The sequence below is a fragment of the Channa argus genome, chromosome 8 (assembly GCF_033026475.1).
Source record: "Channa argus isolate prfri chromosome 8, Channa argus male v1.0, whole genome shotgun sequence".
NCBI classification, from domain to species: domain Eukaryota; kingdom Metazoa; phylum Chordata; class Actinopteri; order Anabantiformes; family Channidae; genus Channa; species Channa argus.
In genome coordinates, this window is record NC_090204.1 from 16,320,849 (window position 1) to 16,339,122 (window position 18,274).

At 39.5% G+C, this 18,274-nt stretch overlaps 2 protein-coding genes across 3 annotated transcripts; both read left to right on the plus strand.

Moving 5' to 3' along the window:
- Positions 1 to 1,221: 1,221 nt before the first annotated feature.
- LOC137131593 (uncharacterized) lies at positions 1,222 to 11,224 on the plus strand. 2 transcript variants are annotated; one of them, XM_067513059.1, is made up of 5 exons: positions 1,222 to 1,349; positions 4,765 to 5,051; positions 7,667 to 8,224; positions 8,789 to 9,002; positions 10,551 to 11,224. In XM_067513059.1, exons 2-5 carry the CDS (start codon positions 4,778 to 4,780, stop codon positions 10,789 to 10,791), a joined length of 1,287 nt encoding a protein of 428 aa, XP_067369160.1. In that variant the 5' UTR covers positions 1,222 to 1,349; positions 4,765 to 4,777; the 3' UTR covers positions 10,792 to 11,224. The 2 variants fall into 2 exon arrangements, with proteins under 2 accessions (XP_067369160.1, XP_067369161.1); XM_067513060.1 differs by lacking the exon at positions 1,222 to 1,349 and adding an exon at positions 1,418 to 2,005.
- Positions 11,225 to 12,622: 1,398 nt separating this feature from the next.
- Positions 12,623 to 17,603, plus strand: ndufs7 (NADH:ubiquinone oxidoreductase core subunit S7). Its single transcript, XM_067513068.1, has 8 exons — positions 12,623 to 12,739; positions 13,299 to 13,335; positions 13,976 to 14,047; positions 14,133 to 14,253; positions 15,390 to 15,569; positions 15,894 to 15,940; positions 16,178 to 16,266; positions 17,395 to 17,603. Exons 1-8 carry the CDS (start codon positions 12,709 to 12,711, stop codon positions 17,490 to 17,492), a joined length of 675 nt encoding a protein of 224 aa, XP_067369169.1. The 5' UTR covers positions 12,623 to 12,708; the 3' UTR covers positions 17,493 to 17,603.
- The last annotated feature ends 671 nt before the right edge of the window (positions 17,604 to 18,274 follow it).

Consider the following 18,274-nt stretch of genomic DNA (forward strand, 5'->3'; position numbering starts at 1 on the left):
TGAGAAAAGTTCCTTTTTCAAAACAAATTTTAAAAATGCAAAAGGAAACTTAAAGCATTAGTTTGAGTTTGTAAATACTATAAAATTTTGTGGTAATTTCAGCAGATACCTTTCTATCAGAACAGCAGGTTACGAAACTAACATGCAGCATAAAAAGATGACTTTTCCAGGAATTAATTCTCAGAATTGTTTAAAATGTGAAAATCGATAATCAAAACAACATTTAAAACTGTCTTTTCAGTAATTGGTACCAAACTACCTGCATCTTTCCATGAATATTTAAGGAATATTATGAAATAAGGGTTTAGTTAACTGTTGCAAAAGTTACAATAATATAACAATAAAAATATGTGTGTACTAATTGTTGCAGTGATTTAGTGTAAAATGTCAGTTTAAAAAATGCCTAATGTGTTGCATTTAAATGGCAAATATCTCCCCAAAACATTCATCAACATTTCATTTTATATGGATCTTAACAAAGGAAAAGCTGCAAATGATCACATTTTAAGACACTAAAGTGCTATGTAATTAAGCCATTATCAAAAACAAATAAAGGTCTGTTGATTAATTAATTGACTAATGATTCAACAAAACAGAAGTTACTTTAAGTTTAGTAAAAACCACCAGGTCCCTTAGCCCCACTATGACTGTGCCGCTCTTAAACACATATGGTCTCAGGACATCCCTCCACATCTCTACAGTCTGTTCTCAGGACCACTGTCTGTCTTTTTTTTTTTTTACTAATGTGAAACGTATTTCTGATTATGCTAATAAAAAAACACTGTAACCCCAATAAATAGTACACTGCTTGTCATATAGGATTGTACTGAGTTTCTATTACTCATAACTCATCCTAAATGTATTTTATACCAATCACAATAACAAGTCTCTCTAAACACAAGTGGTAAACAGAGTAAAACCTTTTGCACAGTAATACACACTTTCATCCTGTGTATTCATATTAGTTCGTCGTTTAAATGTAAATGTTTATCCTCCTGTTTACAACAACTTGTGTTTGTTCTAATGGTTAATGTTGAATTTGAAGGTAAACTGAGAGTAAAATGCTGCCTCCTCCTCCTCCTGCTCCTCTGGTTTTATTTGCTCCATATGGTGTTTGACATGGTACCCAGTTAAAAAAAAAACAAAAAACGAGTGTGGGCGGAGGGAAAGCCTAGTATTTTGTCCGTCCTGAAATTTGATTCAGAAGTTCGGGATCCTGAAAGACAAAAAGCAAACGGAGGGGGAGGGAAGAACGGCAGAGAAGGACGGAGGGCTTTTTTTTTTTTTTTTTTTTTTTTTTTACTGCAAGAAGAGTAAACTCACCACATACTCTGCGACCACCGACAAAAGTAAGTTCATTTATACGAGTAATTTCTCCTATTCAGTGAAATGCTCAGCTGTACTTTTAATGAAGCCACATTAATTCACATTTGTCTCAGAAATCAGAGTAACTTGCGCTAATTGTTGCTGAGTGGCCAAAATATGACACTTGTATTTCAGAATGACTTTTACGCGCAACTTGGCTTCATTTTTATTTACCACAAAATGAAGTATTTACTACAACCCTTCCTAAGCCAGACAAGAGCAGACTCTTCTTAGAGAGGAAGAACTGTGGAAGTTTGAGAGATTTGCTCAGTAGCGGGAGAAACGTTACTTTTCAGCGGGGAGTAAGGAACACATTGGCTCCGGACGCGCGTTTCCACCTCCACGCCAGCTCCGACAGCCACCGAGATTCATTCCCCTCCGACCCAAAAGGCCGGACGGCTCCTAATTGCGCTCTATACATGGTAAAGCCCTCGTTTGTTTGGAGAAAGGTCCTCGCCGCGGACTTTTGCACGCCGACTCTGCGCCACAGTTGGATGTGCGCCAAAAAAACCCTGAGGAAAGTGCTCCAAATTCAATCCGCAGATGCGCCTGAAAATCACCACACAGTTTAAATACCAACTAGGCAACACATGCACGTTTGCATTTATTTGTCAGAGGCGTGATTCCAGATCGACACACAGTAAGTGAATTGTATGCGTTTCTATGATAAAAAGTGCCTGAAGTGGAAGACTTAAGTAAAAGTAGCAAAATCACTCTGTAAAACTACATTAATGCAAGCAGAAGTTTCTGTGTTTTAATTGCTTCATAATCTGTTGGACTGATGCACGAATTATAATCTATAAATACGTGCATTTCAAGTAACTACAGCTGTCTTACCCCTGAAGTGGAGTAAAAGTACTTAAATTTTAAGTAGCCTATACGTTCACCACTGAAGGCCGCTGAAATGCAACCAGCAACATACTGAAACCTCTTTAAGTCTTTAACTTTCATGACAACATCAAAACTAAAACATGAGATTAGGAACAACTGAGCTAAGCTGCGTGGCAGGAGCCACATTTTATAAATACTTGGAGGATGTCACAATGTCCCCAGTACAACCCTCCTCTGGATTTTATAAATATTTCACATTTTACATGTTTTTATATGAGCTTAACATTTCAGTTATTTTTGTGTTTATTATATTTTCAAACCCATCAGCCATAACATTATGACTACTGACAGGCAAAATAAATAATGTTGATTACTTGTTACAATGGCCCGCAGAAGTCGGTAGGATGTATTAGACAGCAAGTGAACAGATCTTCTTCACTTTCGCTGAAGTAGATGTGTTGGAAGCTGAAAACATGCGCAAACGTATGTATTTGAATAACTTTAAAAAGGGTCAAATTGTGATGGTTAGAGGACTGGATCAGAGCAGCTTCAAAACTGCAGCTCTTATTGGATCTTCTCAGTCTTCAGTGGTCAGGATCTACCACAAGTGGTCCAAGGAAGGAATCCATGGTGAACCGACGACAGGGTCACGGGCAGCTATGGTTCACTGATGCATGTGGGGACCGAAGGCTGGCCTGTGTAGTCCAAATCAGTAAGAGCTACTGTAGCTCAAAGTCATGAAAAGGTCACGCTGGTCCAGATAGAATGGTGAAACACGCAGTGCTTCACAGTTGCATAGAGGGTTTTGTAGTTGCCCCGGGTGTCCTTGCTGACCACTGTCAACCACTTAAAGCCGCCGCAATGGGCAGGTGAGATTAGGAGCTCTAAATGATCATGGAGCGGTGGAAGAAGGTGGCCTGGACTGGTGAACCATGATTTTGTTGGGGAAGAAGACAAACCACGTAAACAGTATTACAGTATTCCCTGGTGGCAGGGGCGACTGTGGCTCAGGCGGGAGAACAGTCATCCACCAATCCCAGGGTTGTTGGTTTGACCCCCGGCTCCTCCCGTCACATCTCAAAGTGTCCTTGAGCAAGACACTAAACCCCAACTTAATGGCTCCTTTTGAATGCAGCCCATTTACCATTTGTCTCATTCAGCAGTATATTGTAGTCTGCCGCACTGCAAAAAAGTTTCAAGAATGGTTTGAGGAACACAACAAGTGCAACAAATTTTGAGGTGTTGACTTGGCATCCAAATTCTCCAGGTCTCAATCCAAAGAAGCATCTGTGGGTTGTCCATGAAAAACTGGTCAAATCCATGGATGGAGACCAACAGCTTGAGGAGATACACCAACAAAGAGTATGGCTGTAGCTCTTTAAAGACTAAACAACTAAAAGTGAATTGTAGGGATTGACAGCATGCTACAAAGAACTAACAAAGCTTTTGGGTGTTTATGCAATGGATGAATTTTTGCCCATTTCCACTATCTCCACTATCAGACTCTCAGTGTCGGTTGCATATTTTCTTTATCATTGAGTTGTAGTTTAATTTACAGTACACGGACAGGTTTTTATAGTAGTAATTGATCCCACCAGCTGCTGTGTCTTTGGTGGCCTTTGTGCCATGTTTGAAGGCAAATTTCGGTTAGTTTTGAGCAGAGAGTTCGGTTTTGATATGGAAGTTTAAAGTTTGTGAAGATTTGTGTTTAGAGTTTGGAGAAAATGAGCATCATTTCAAGAAATGCATCCTAGCAATCTAGACAAACTATAATTATAAAAAGTAAACTCTTACCAGGTTTTTAAAAAAAATTACAAAGGAACTGACATAGTTGAAAATTTCTAGGGACTTCAACAGTATTTTTTTTTTAATTTGGTGTCAGTCCAAACTATGTTGATTACAATTTTTACATTTGTTTAGTTTGGTCTCAAGAAAGCTACAGTAAACTCTGTTCATGGCAGCATCGTTTTCAAGAGGAAAACCAACTTTGTGACGTTTTCCAGTGACATGGCCACAGACATAAACTCACATCAATTTCAATGTCTTTTATTCCACAAAAAACAGTTTCCTCACATAATCACATGTAATCACATAAACGTTTTTTAGGGCATTACATAAAACAGAGGGTGAAGCATGTTGCTGTCAAAAACAGTGGTAAACTCAATGTTAAACAGGTATAAAGTTCTTTACAGTTCAAAGAAAGGAAACTGAGGGCCTGAGAACAGATTAAATCAAGAAAGACACATGTTTACAACCAATAAATCAAAAGTTATGAAAAAAACGATCATTATATTTTGGAAATCAGCATTTGTCTCTCCAATCTCTAAAGCTGTACAGTTCATTTCGTAGGTGAAATCTAATTTTGCTTCTGTTTCCCAAATCTTTATTAAATGGTTTCTGTCCTTTCAAAACTCAAGAGAATAGTCTATTTATAGAAATGAGTGAAAGCACTGGTTTGGTTTCTCTGAGCCTTGGAGACAGGAGATGATCTCACTGTCCCGTGGTGTTTTTAGCTGGTTTTTGGTTTTATTTCTGATTTTATTTTGGATCTGTTGCTGCTCCTCTTAGGCCGAGCGTGACTATGAGCACCTCAGGGCTTCAGGCCGCTAATGGGCAGAACGTGAAGGAGCTCGAGAGCATGAAGGAGTCTATCAGCGACATCATAAACCAGCTCCAGGACATCGATCCTGCCAGGCTCTCCTTCTCCCCCTTCCTGGACCTGGATACCCAGATCTCCTTGGCGCCGGTGTCAGACAGCCCCGAGTCCTCGGTTGAGGAGCTGCGCTCATCCTCCCACTCCATCTCCGGCTCGCAGCGCTCCCTTGAACCGCCACCAGCAACTGATCAGCCAAAGAGTGAGTTATTGCTGCTGCTTTTTACTGTTTGTCTGTGGGAGCTGCAGGATTTGAGAGGAGGCCAAAGCAGATTAGTGAGGACTAAAGTCAACTCTGAGTCCAGAATGAATCCAAAGGGAGTTGAGACAGTCAGCAGTGATTAAAGCAGAACAACAGATAATAGGCAGCATGCGTGTCTGCCCAGCTGTGAAAGTGAAGTTTTTAAAGTCTCCACAAAAATATGTTTTTCTTATATTTTACCTTATCATCCTGGTGCCTGTGCAAAGTTTGACATGACAGGGAAGGTTGTTCAAATAAGAGCAAGCATTTCTGAAGCCATTCCCTGTCTAACAAGCCACTTAAACAGAAAGAGAAAGTGGGAGGAATCTGGTTTTGAGCAGGTAAAATTTGAAAATGAATTAATTTTGATTCACATTCAGGATATTTTAAGTAGTTTCTTGACTTTTGTGGGAAAACCAGAGTCATTTTCTTGGTCTTAATTTATCGCTTGATGGGAACAACCAGATATGTGAATCCTCAGGAGCTCTGGCCATCACTGAATAGAAGTTTTTTTGTCCTTTTTTTTCCCCTTTTTTTGTCCTATCAGGTTACAGGGTCACCACAGTGGATTATTTTGTCCACATGTTGATTTGGCACAGTTTTTTATGCCGGATGCCCTTCCCCAATTTCTACCGGGCTTGGGACCGGCACTGAACTGAATAGTAGTTATATGAACCTTTAAAACCTTTATACAGGCCCAATTTTCTCAGTTTGAGAGGTCACAACAAAGCAGCACAAGTTGGGAAAAAACACATTTTTCCCTTTTGACTTTGTTTAAAATGATAGGGTCAAGTTGAGTCAACATCCAATACAGTTACATTCAAACGAGTTCAATTTTTTCTGTTTCTATAAGAAGAAACCGTGTGTTTGTTGTGTGATTTAGGTCCAGCTGAAGAGTTGAAGCTCATTTAATGTTTTATTGCTCATTTTACAATCACTTAAGAGCAACATTGTCTGGTAAAATCCATTTCGGATCCTGAAAGTTAGAAAAAAAACTTGAAGGGAAGCTTATTTTAGAGCTCATTTTATTTGTCAAGTTCAGGCCACAAAGTTTCCTGTTAAGAAGCTACATTCATGTTTGACACTATATGACTATGATATTTTATCAAGCCAACTTGGGCTACGAACCTTCAAAAATTCACAAACAATTATTTAAAAAGAAATTATATATTTTTTTCCTTTTGGACAAAAGGACAGTTCAGGGCTGAGTTCAGGGTCGCCACATCATTGTCCGCATGTTGATTGGGGGCAATCTTTTTTTACGCCGGATGCTCTTCCGGACGCAACCCTCCCCAATTTCCACCGGCTTAGACCGGCACTGGACAGCTGGGGATGAGAATGGGCTGTTGAGGGTTCAGTGTCTTGCCCAGAGACACTTCGACATATAGCTGGGACCGGGGATTGAACCACTGACCCTGTGGACGACTGCCTTACCAACTGAGCTACAACCATAATGAAACAATAAAAAACATTATTACTGAATATACTGAGAAAAACTAGTTCCTAAGTCTAAAATCAGGAACAGCAGATTTGAGATTTGTATTTAGAGTTTGACGCTTTGCTGAAGCTGAACTCCATCTATAATTTGAAGTGTTTGCAACTGTCTGTCAACACAACTATTCCTGGTAGCTCCTGATGTTTAATAGATGTTGATATGATGGCCTACAGCAACAGAGGAAACACCTGGGAAACATCTGCACATGCTCCATCGTGAGTCATTAAGATCAGAATCTGCATATATTTCATTTTGGTTCAAAACTGTTTTCTAATGCAAGAGTTTTATGGGAGTTGATTATGATCTGATTGTTTTCTGCACATTGCTGCCAACCAAGTGCTTGATGGAAAGTTTATGTTTTACTCGGCAGAGTAGGCATGGAAAATGAAACTTTCTCGTTGCCTTTAAGGATGAGCCCAGTGGTTTTGTATAGTTTTTCTTCTTGTCAACAAAATGCCATTAAAAAGAGCAAAAACCAGCAGCGCGTTCTCAACACTTTCCTGCCTTTCCTGTGGCTTGCAGGCCTGAGTCAATTCGCTCCTCCTGAAGAAATAACCCAGGTCACAAATTCTAAGTCTAATTTTAATGACATTTTTAGTTTAGTTTTAGTTTATTTTTTTAAACCCTTTAGGTTTGATCAAATGTTCCTCAAACAGGGGGAAATGGTGCATTTGTTTTGTACTGTTTTTAGCAGCATATTCAAACAGATGTGGGGCTCTAGCCAGTAGGCCTTTAACCAAGTGCAACAATGTGGCTTATTTTTGTGTCTTTTAGATGTTTTTGGATGGTTTTTAGAGGCCTGTGATGGAATAAATTATCAGGATTTGGCAATACAGCCAATACTTCTGAGTGGGATGAATTCATTGTTGATTTTGGTCTTTTCGTGTGATTTGTTGACATTAAGAAAACTACAAATGTCACCACTCTTGTCTTTTAAGTCTTACACAAACCCTGCACACAGAGTTTTTATGAACCCTCAGCCTCTGTCCTGTGCTGGTGATTGATAGGAGAAAAACTGCAGTTGAGTGCTTTCAGTATCTGGTTTTTGATGTTCTACTAAAATGTGCTCTGATTTGAATAGGTTCTGCTTCCTGCCACCAGCAGCCCCGTGCCGACCGCTCAGATGAGCCACGAGCAGATCAGACACAGGAGGGGGAGCTGGATCAAACTCTTTCCAGTCCGATCATCACAGCGAACAGTTTGGATGCTGCTGTGGAAAACTGCATCAGCACTCTGACTCCAGGCTCTCAGGGAGACATTCCCAACGGCACAGATGCGCTGAGATGGAGTCCAGAATCCACCAATCTAGACTGCACCGTGGACGAGGGTCGACCTCTGATAGGCCCGCCACCAGAGATCGTGGAGCTGACTGTGTGGAGCTCGGATGGGCAGGGAGGGACCTTCGAGGCCACAGAGGAGGCTGCAGATCAGGGACGATGCTGCTGCCGGTGTAAATGCTGTCAGAGTGGCCGAGTTCCGGCTCTCTTCTCAGTGCTGGCCTCTCTTCTGTGTGCAGCCGGGATCCTCTATGCACTCTATTTTTACGTCCCCATTAAACCCCCCGACTGCCCCGACATAACCAGCCGCATCGTTTTCACCTTGTGCTGCTGTGTGGTGGCAGCCCTCCCCATCTTGCTCGGTACACTTCAAACACCTGCACGCTGACATTCAAAAACAGACACGCGAGCACAACAAGTGAAAGATAAAGATTAGTAAAGGATTTGGTTTGTCTAGCCGCCTTGTCTCGGAATGTTTCAGTGTCTCCTGTCCTCTTTAATTTCATGCGCTTTCAACGTCATGGCAGCAGACGTCTCCCTGGGTCTCTGGAGAGAGGCATAATTTCCTTCTCCTTCTAGCTTTAAATGGAAACTGCAGTAAGAGGTTGGCCGCGTCTCTCGTGTCCCAGGCTGTGGCCTAATTGTTTCAGAATATTTTAATTGCTTCCCAACCTGGGCAACCAGAACTAGAGGGCAGGTGGCAAAAATATACAAATCTTATGCCTGTCCAGAGCATTTTCCTCTTACCTATTTGTCAAGCTAATGGCAGCGAGGAGCATTTGCATGTGTGTCGATGTGCTTTATTCACATGAAGACATAGGAAAACAAAGTATGCTGTCAGTTGAGATCAAGCGCAGCTGAAAGCTGGAAATATGGCCCAGATTCAAGACACTGTAACTGACTTATTTCTTTTTTCTCCCTTGCAGCGATGCTCGGGGGTGCACTGTGCCAGTTTTGCACCGGCTCCTTCAATCTGCAAGTGTCACTTCCCAGAAGACAGGCGGTTCAGCAGCTGTTTGTCACGGCGTCCTTGGAACAGTTCCTCCTCTATGTCCTCAACCTTGTCGTTATGGCCACTCTGCTGCCTGAAGACCAGCTGAAGTTGGTGCCTATAGTGGTTGCAGTGTTCATCTTTGGAAGGTGAGGCTTAACGGTGGACAAGAGCCAATTTGTGAAGGAAGTTTACTGTGAAAAAGCAACAGTTTGTAATGTTAAATAGTTTATATGATACTGACACACTGACGTGAGATATCAAATGCAGATCACATGAATTAATAATTAGGTAATTCTGACATATAAAGCTGACGTTTCCAACCAGAGATCAGCATCTACAGCCATGTAGATAATGGATAATGGGAATGTTATAGTTTTGCAGGTATTTGCTCATAAATCTATCCCTCAGACACATTTTGAAATTTTTACTGTGTCATGGCACTAAAGGCAAAATCAGAGAATTATAAATACAATTCATCCAGAGTATGAACCAGTTTCATGTTTGACCGAACAACTAACATACTCATAACTGCAGCTATGCTGCATGCACGGCTAAAAACAAACCACTGTCATTAACAAAAGAGAAAATAAGAGTCTCTGGCAGCAAATTGTAGGCTCAGACTTTGACACAAGATGAACTCGGCTCCTCTGGGCTCTGCTGGTTTCCCTCTTTGCTGTGCGCTCTGCTTGTCATTGTGGTGTGGAGCTCAGTGTGAGTTTGTTAGTATGTTAAAAATTAATGGATCAATTAGAAGATTAACAACTCTGAAGTAAAATGCAGTACCCTTTTAATTGGATAACGCATTTCATTAATAGCATACAGATTAAGTAATTAATTCTAGAAACTAAAAATCAGTTTGACTGTGAGAGTGTTTATAGTTACATTGGCTGCTTAAACACTTTGTATTTGCATTATTGTAGTTGCATTAAAACTTATAGCCTGCCATTTTAGGATTTTTTTCTCTTTTTAGTTTAGCTTAGCACAAACACTGGAGATAAAGGGAAATTACTAGCCTGGTTCAGTCTAACAGTAGCACAGTGGAAAATAATTTTATTCCAGGACAGTCCTCATTGCCATCACCTGTCAGACTCAGCAGTTTGCACATTAATTTTGTTTAGTCAGTGTTTACAAATGAAAAATGTGTGCTTTTTTTTTTTGGAATTGGTATTTTTTGTTGGTACTTAAATTATATTTATATATAGTACACTTACTCTGTTTCAAGTAGACACATTCCATTAATAGTGTGCAAGAAGTGCAGGAAAATGTTGCCATCTGAAAGCATGGTGTGATTATGATATGCAAGCAGCATTTTATCTCTGTTTACCTAATTCTAGTAATGAGTTTATTTTAATGAAGTACGATCACTTTCTCTGCACTGCTGTTGAAGTGTTACACACTATAAAAATAACTAATACTTGTAGAATGTAGAATTCTCCTTTTCAGAATAATTCACATTGGCTTATTGCTGTAGATAGTAAATGTAGTGCTAAGTATTAGTACTTTTTTAGATGCCTTAATGATCTGAAACTGTAAAGTAACATAAAGTTACTTCCATGAAAGATGCCAATATCTCCTCTTGCCTGGTTAAACTGGTAATCTAATGAAACACTTGTCTAAGAGACTACCACAGTTTATCAGCCAGGTTTGAGCTTGATCTGATTTCCTGTTTTGTTTTGTTCTGTAATCTTCCACAGACTTGTTTACTGGGTCAGCCTGAATGCGTGCAGCTCCTTGCGAGGCTTTGGCTCTGGCCTGACCATCTTCCCACTCCTTGCCATGGTGGCTCTCAATCTGTTCCTCATGTACATCCTAAATCTCAAAGAGCCACTTTTTGGCTCCCAGGACGTCCTCTATAATCAGGTCACCCCCTCTTCCTGGTCGGGGGAGACATCACAGAGCCCGAGTGGCAAACCAGACGTCCTGAACTCTCAGTGAGGAGGCAAGCTGCACTTTCTTCTTTCTGATCTTTCCAGAAATAGGTAATTCCTGTGGTCTGCAGTTCAGCAAAGCAACACTCGCTGCCTCTATAACCTCCAAATCTGTGACGGCTCAACATGTATTTTTGCTCCTCCTATACAGGACTGTTTTTAATGTGGATTCAAGCTTATTATCTGAAATGCAAAAGCTTTTCCCTGCTAGGAGTGGAGGAAGCCTTCAAACAATGCTGTAGTCTTAAAACATTTGTCCTTTTAAGCTATTCCAGTGCCTATATTTAATGTTTTGAACTCCAAATACTTAAAAGCTCTGCCCTGGTTTGACCTATAAAACCACAAGCAAAAGCAACTTCAATTTTCCGACTTTATTATTTTAAGTGTCAGGAAAGTTTGTACATGATGAAGGCAAAATAAAAGCCATTTGTAAAAACCTTTCTTCTAGTCTTTTCCATTTGGTTTTGACCAGTTTGACTATTCCTGGAGAAACTGCGGTGTATGCTTTCAGAGCTAGGACTGTCATTATGTGATAACATGCTCTAGAGGTCCTCTGGTTGCTTTCGATCTCCACCCTTCTGGCGTCCTCACTGCCGCTGCTGCTGATGCTCAGTTTGTGGCAACAAAATGAGACTGAAGCAAGAACAGGATACACAAGATTCCTTTAAAGTCAATGGGAAGGTTAATGCCTTATCTTAATCACTATCATTAGAGATAATTCATTTAACTGAAAGTCTTTATCTAGTGAAAATAAACATCTTTTAACCTTAAATACTGAGATTTACTTTTTTTTTTTCAAATTCAGTGAAATAAAATGTTTATTTCATTCCCACTTGTCACGGTCCATGTCATAACGTCACAAGAATTTCTAAAACCTCGGTGGTCAGAGAATGGAAAAGCAGGATTCCTGGTGTGTGTGGTACAAAACCAACAGCCAATGCTCATGCAAATGTGCAAGTACCCCATTACAAGCAGATATAACACTTCCCATTACTTAAGTTTAGGTACCAATAGTCTATGTGCTTGACAAGAGCAGAGGAAAGGTAGATCAAACTGGCAACCCTGCTGATCAACCCGCTCTAATTCCTGAACTAGAGCAGCCCCCTGGTGGAATAAACAAGTAGGTCTAATACAGATTGTCTGACATGTAACATACAGTATGTGACCCATGTCAATAATTAATAAAACTACTAATGAAAAACATAACTGCTTTTGAACTTGATGCTGTTCATAACAAGAATGTACAAGTCCAGTTCCACATGGCTTATTAAAAAAGCAGAAATAAAAACAGTTTGGGCTTTAAGTCCAATGCATGTAAAGATTGAATGAAGAGTTTTTTTTAAAAACACAATCCTAAGAAATAAAGAAAGGAAATGAAATGTATTTTAATATTACCCAAGAGTAATTCAACATAACATTAACATTAGATAAAATTAGCTCCACCTTTTTCAGCAGCAGCTTTTGTTCGACACCAAGTCTCAAGGTAAAAGAATGTGGCTCTTATTTTGGTCTTTTACATAATTTTCCATTATATTCTTGGCATTTCATCACAAATATGAAATGATTTTACAATGAATGTTTTCTCCTTTTAAAACGTTTCTCGACTGGTATGGGGCCCCAAACATATGTTTTTATTGCTGGTAACTAAAAGCTACATTTCTGATTACAAGACAACACATGAATGTCGATGAGTTTTCAAATGAAATCATCATAAACGGTTTTCTGAAATAGTTTTCTCCTTGAATCTGCATGATTTAAACTTACCAAGGCCTGAACACTTTAAATTTACAGAAACCATAAACTTTTATTAGAATACGTGTACAGAATTTTAAATTGCGGTCCAACTGCTTCATTTCTTACCAGCGGAGGATGATAATGCGCCGAGCAGCGTCGGCCCTGCCAAACACCACAGAAGAAGAACGTAATGCGCAACGTAAAGATGGCGGCGTTGGTTGGTAGGTTGTGTTTGGACTAAAATGATACGCTTTTAGTAAGCACTGTTGTGTTTTCTGAAATAGGTTATTCAGAGTATTTAACGTTAGCCGCATGAAAACTCACTGTCTTGTGTGTAACGACAGTGTCGGCTATCGCATTTGTAGTGAATGTTCACACTGACCTTGCTCTGTCTGCGTTAGCATGGCGGTTCAGCCGCTTAGCTAACTGTGCAGCAGAAGCAGCAGAAGTATAACGAGATTTTCCGTCTTACACAGTCATTGTCACGCAATGTCTTATTTAGGTTATTGGTAGACTAACGTTACTGTGTCCGATCTGTCGCTAGCCACATGCATGTCGGTAGATAAATAAACCATCAGCCACACCAAAACACCACCAAAGTAAAGCTGTCCAGTGCTTTTTTCCCCCTTAAATACAACCAGATGAGCAGCATCAAACAACTGCAGACATTTACATTGCATGTGCGGGATTACCTGCACACATATTTTCAAAACCTCTCATTAAAATAATAATAGTAATAATAATGATACGTTTCAAAATGTTATTGCTCTTATTTTACAGCGCCTCGCCTGTCCATGGTTGGCTCCTTTTCACTAAGGTAAGAACTTCTTTAATATGGCTCCTGGTCGTACAACTGCTACACTGTCGTGCCCTTTACAGGAGTTTACTCTTTAAACTTCTATTAATACTTTTTTCATTCCGATATTGAAAAGCTCAGCTGGTTAGATTCACACTGAAAATTCATGGTGAAATATCAGCCCAAAGCATCATATTTAAATATAAAATTAGAATATATAAGTATTAGAATATCTTACAGTTGTTTTCATATGTTACACATCCATTTCTTACCTACACTGTATTTATTTTATGTATTAGTATTATATATATTTTTTTGTATACAATACTACAATACTAAGTTGCACAAAAACATTTGCTCTTGTTTCCTGCAGCAGGAGCTCTCCAGGAACTTACCGACTGTTCAGTCAGTCAAGTTAATTTCTAAAGTTTAGTTAGGATTAGACACAATCTGCATCGTAAACAGTAACACCTGTCCATCACAAACAATGCCTTAGACTGATCAAGTTTCCCACAGTGAAATTACAATATTGCCCTCTTGTGGAATAATTATTTCCCCATTTATTCGGTGAATGTTTAAACATTTAAAATACTGTACGTTCAGGTTCTCTGTTGCTACAGTCATTGTAATTTTTCTCTCTGATCTGCTCTCCATCCAACAGGCCCATCACAGTTTTTACTGTTCAGCAGAAGACTCTGCACAGCGATGCTAGAAGTGAGAATACCAGCACAAGGTGGGTTTACCAAAAATACTCAGGTTGAGGAGCAGACGTTCTGTAAACACACATGGTGAATCCTGCCTCCCTATTTCTTTTGCAGCGTGGTTCCATTCAGAGGGAAGAGCACAGCAGTGGCTGCAGCGAAACCAGCCGCTGTAGCCAGCAGCAAGGGAGAGTATGTAATCACTAAGCTGGACGACCTTGTTAACTGGGCACGCAGGGTGAGTAAAAGAGATTCTCTTCTTTGTGGTAACATCCAGCACTTGTGTGGGGTAGACTAAAGAATGTCTACAGTGTTTTCTCGTTTCTACAGAACATCCTCTGTGACCAATAAAGAGTGAGACAGTTTGATCTCAGGTTAATTTTTTAATTATTGTACGCTTTATTGACATTGCCCAATATCACAAATGATGCATTTTCCAATGGGAAAATACGTGTACAGCACTAGACACACGCCATCTAATAAGAAAATTGCAATCCAGAGCACATCAAGAGACTTTCAGTTGCAGCCAAATGGACCTGAGCCACATAATCTTTTCTCCACCATGAAGATCTGGAAAAAGGACAGACAAATAAACAAAAATGCAAATGCACAAAAGGGAAAACCAAAGCACACCATTCACATTTAAAAGAGATGAGAAACAAAAACACAGATGGAGACTGAGACATTGACAAACATACAAACATGCACACAAGGAAGAAAGCGAATCCCCTAGATGTGACTCCATTTGTCACTTTCTGGCTATTTGTCACGTTCTGATCTAAAATGTCCTATTTGTGATGTGGCTCTGAAAATATCTTAAATGTTAATTTGCCTTAGGTTTGCTCTTATACAGTATACATTGTTTGTTTTTGAAGTTTAATCATAATCATTAATATTTTAGCAATTAATTGAAAACTAATAATTAAACTTTGAAACTTTTAATTTAAATGTCATTCATCAATGAGAGAAGTCTGACTGTCACAGTTAGGAGCCTTTCTATAAAAAAAATTATTATTATTTTTTTTGTCCTTTCGGCTTATCCCATGAGTTCAGGTTCGCCACAGCGGATCATAGTCTGCATGTTGATTTGGCACAGTTTTTACGCTGGATGCCCTTCCTGACCCAACCCTTCCCAATTTCTACCGAGCTTGGACCGGCACTGCAGTTAGGCGCTTTATAAGCCCAGGGTATAATTTGCGGTTTCAGGTCTTATTCGCCTCGCCCTGTATTCTTAAGAGAAGAAATAATATTAAAATTCACTGTGATAATGTCATGATATAATTATAATGTACTCTCGCTGGTCTTGTATTAGTTATAAATTGAAGACTTATTTTGGGCTAGATTGGCTTATCCGTGCTGTATTTTCCTCCCCAGAGCTCTCTGTGGCCGATGACCTTTGGCCTGGCTTGCTGTGCAGTGGAGATGATGCACATGGCAGCACCCCGTTATGACATGGACCGTTTTGGAGTCACTTTTAGAGCAAGTCCACGCCAGTCTGACGTCATGATTGTTGCGGGAACCCTGACCAATAAGATGGCTCCAGCTCTGAGAAAGGTGAGAAAGCTTTAAAGGGGCAGTTCTACTATTGCTCCTCTGAATAGAAGTTTGACAGTGAGGTCTAAAGTTTTTTTAGGTTTGTGAAATGGAGGGATAATGATGTAATGGACCCTGTTAGAAGAGCCCTCTCTCTCTCCTTTCCTCTCAGATGTTTCTGTCTGCGAACCCTCGGAACAGTATATCTATGTAAATGCTGGCAGGATTATGACCAGGCTGTCGGTGGATTGCTAGACTGGCATGAAGCCTTCCTCCAGCTGAAAGGACAGATTAGTTCTTAGTCAGACGTTCTAGAAGAGCTGAACAACTCCTTTTCTCCAACAGGTGTATGATCAGATGCCTGAGCCAAGATACGTCGTTTCCATGGGAAGGTAATTTACAACCTGTACAGATTTACAGATTCTCCTGTCCTCTCTTTTTCTTCAGCAACTCATTAACCAGCTATCTTAATTCTCCACAGCTGACACTTTTATATTTGAAAGTTTGTCCCTGTGTTGTTCAAGTCATTGTGTCTTTTTTTTGCCCCTCTGATAGCTATGTAATTTCTATCTGTGCTGGTATAAGAACAGCATTTATACGTGCACTCTAAATTATGTTTTCTCTCCTAGCTGTGCTAATGGAGGAGGCTACTATCACTACTCCTACTCTGTCGTCAGAGGCTGTGACCGAATCGTACCCGTTGATATTTATGTTCCAGGTAAACTTTAATGCACTGTGTGGATATGATAATTTATAAAATGAAAATCCTTATAAGTTGCAAAGAAAAATGCTGTTTAAAATCAGACATTTCAAACATATAATATATGTTAAAAAGGATTTGGATGGACTGGTACCTCTAGGTCCTACACATGTAGTTCCAATTTGAAGAAATCTAAGCAGCATCCAGTGCAGCATCCAGTGCTATTTTCCAACTTTGTAGCGACTCTTTGCCCTTGTCCTTTACCATGACAACACCTCTGCACAAAGTGAGATGCTAGTTTGGTATGGAATAACTCTGCACTGAGGCTAGTCACACCTAATCCTGACTTCAATTTCGATTCAAACCCATACCGTGAGCTAGACAACGTCAGTGGCCAACCTAGTTCAGTTTGCAGTTTAGACAGAAGGCAATGTGTATAAAGACCTATTGCTTCATGTAGCTGTAAAACAATGAAATAAGGAAAACACGTGAAATACGATGTTCTTGTCACAATACAAAGTAATCTAAACAGTTTCGGCTGTTTTTGATGGATTAGGTGCTACATCACAGCACATTCAAATGAGTAAGTTTAAGATTTGTCTGAATACAGCTCATAGAGAGCAATATGAGAGTGGGGGCTGTTGAAGCAGCCGAGAAATGCTGATGATGTTTGAATGGCATCAGAACAAAGTATAATTCTTACTCTTACTGTCAAAGGTTTTATCACGTCAGTACTTGTGGGATCCATATATTTGGGTGCACAATTAAGGATCACAAACAGTAGAGGCAGTTATTTTAGTAACAATAGTAAATTATATGATCAGTTATTCTAATTATTTATTGTATTTTAAGTAAAACTTTGTATTGTGGTAGTAGATTTAGTAGTCTGCGTTAAAGTCCTAACTCTTGTTGTCCTGCTGTCTGTTTTACTGCAAATGTGTTCACCACTAACAATATATTGTAGTTTGGTACATAGTTTGGTCGAGCCATTATTTTGCAGTGTCTTTCAGATTGAAAAGATCAGTGCGTGAAGTAAATAAATAAATAGATGGATTATATACTAGTTGCCGGAGAATGAATGAAGTCCCGGTTTCTGGGTAAAATGTCCAAACGTTATAAGAGTTTTTATCTCTCATCTGTTGTCAGGTTGTCCCCCGACTGCAGAGGCTCTCCTTTATGGGATTTTGCAGCTGCAAAAGAAAATTAAACGTGAGAAGAAGCTGAAGATCTGGTATCGGAAATGAGTGTTGTATGTCTGAGTGTAAATGTTGTATTTCTGGTTTCATTTGGAGCAATACTCCTCCTCCATGTAGAGCTGCAGGAACTAACTAAAATAAAATCATTGTTGTAATTTACAGATAGTTTACTCACACTCATTTATTAAACACAGAAGCAGTTGAGATTTTTTTCCTGGAGACGGTTTCTAGAACTGTAGGTACTCTTTGAGTTTTGTACTTGCCAGAATTTAACCCACAGTTTAAATATTTCTCTTGTTTAATAAGAAACTCTGGATCATTCATAAACATAAGATATGATTGTTCTTTCCAATATCTTCAAATGACGCTTAAAAATGCAATTTATCAGGAAATCGTAAGGATATAAAGATCTATTCTGGTTGGCTGTTTACATGCAGTTTATTTGCCCTAACAATCATTACACACACTGTAGAATTTTTTTTTTCCCCTTTCGGCTCATCCCACTGGATCAATACATTAGATTTATTGTGTGCTGAGCGATGCATTACTGTAACATCCGAAGCCAAATTTGAGCCACTAGGTGGCTCCTGTGATCACCGGCTCTGACCTTCATCGTTCTGTCCACCCAGCAGCGGTAACGAGTAAAATGCATTTTTATTGTTAATCTTGAGTAGTGTTGTTTTTTTTTGTTTTTTTTAATCTCTGAGCACTATGCAAACCCACAAATAAAATATCAGATCATCTGTTTAGATCTGAATTTTTGTGTGGAAATTAAATCCTCTACAATATCTGATGCAGTATTCATAACATTTTGCTAAAACTATGAATAA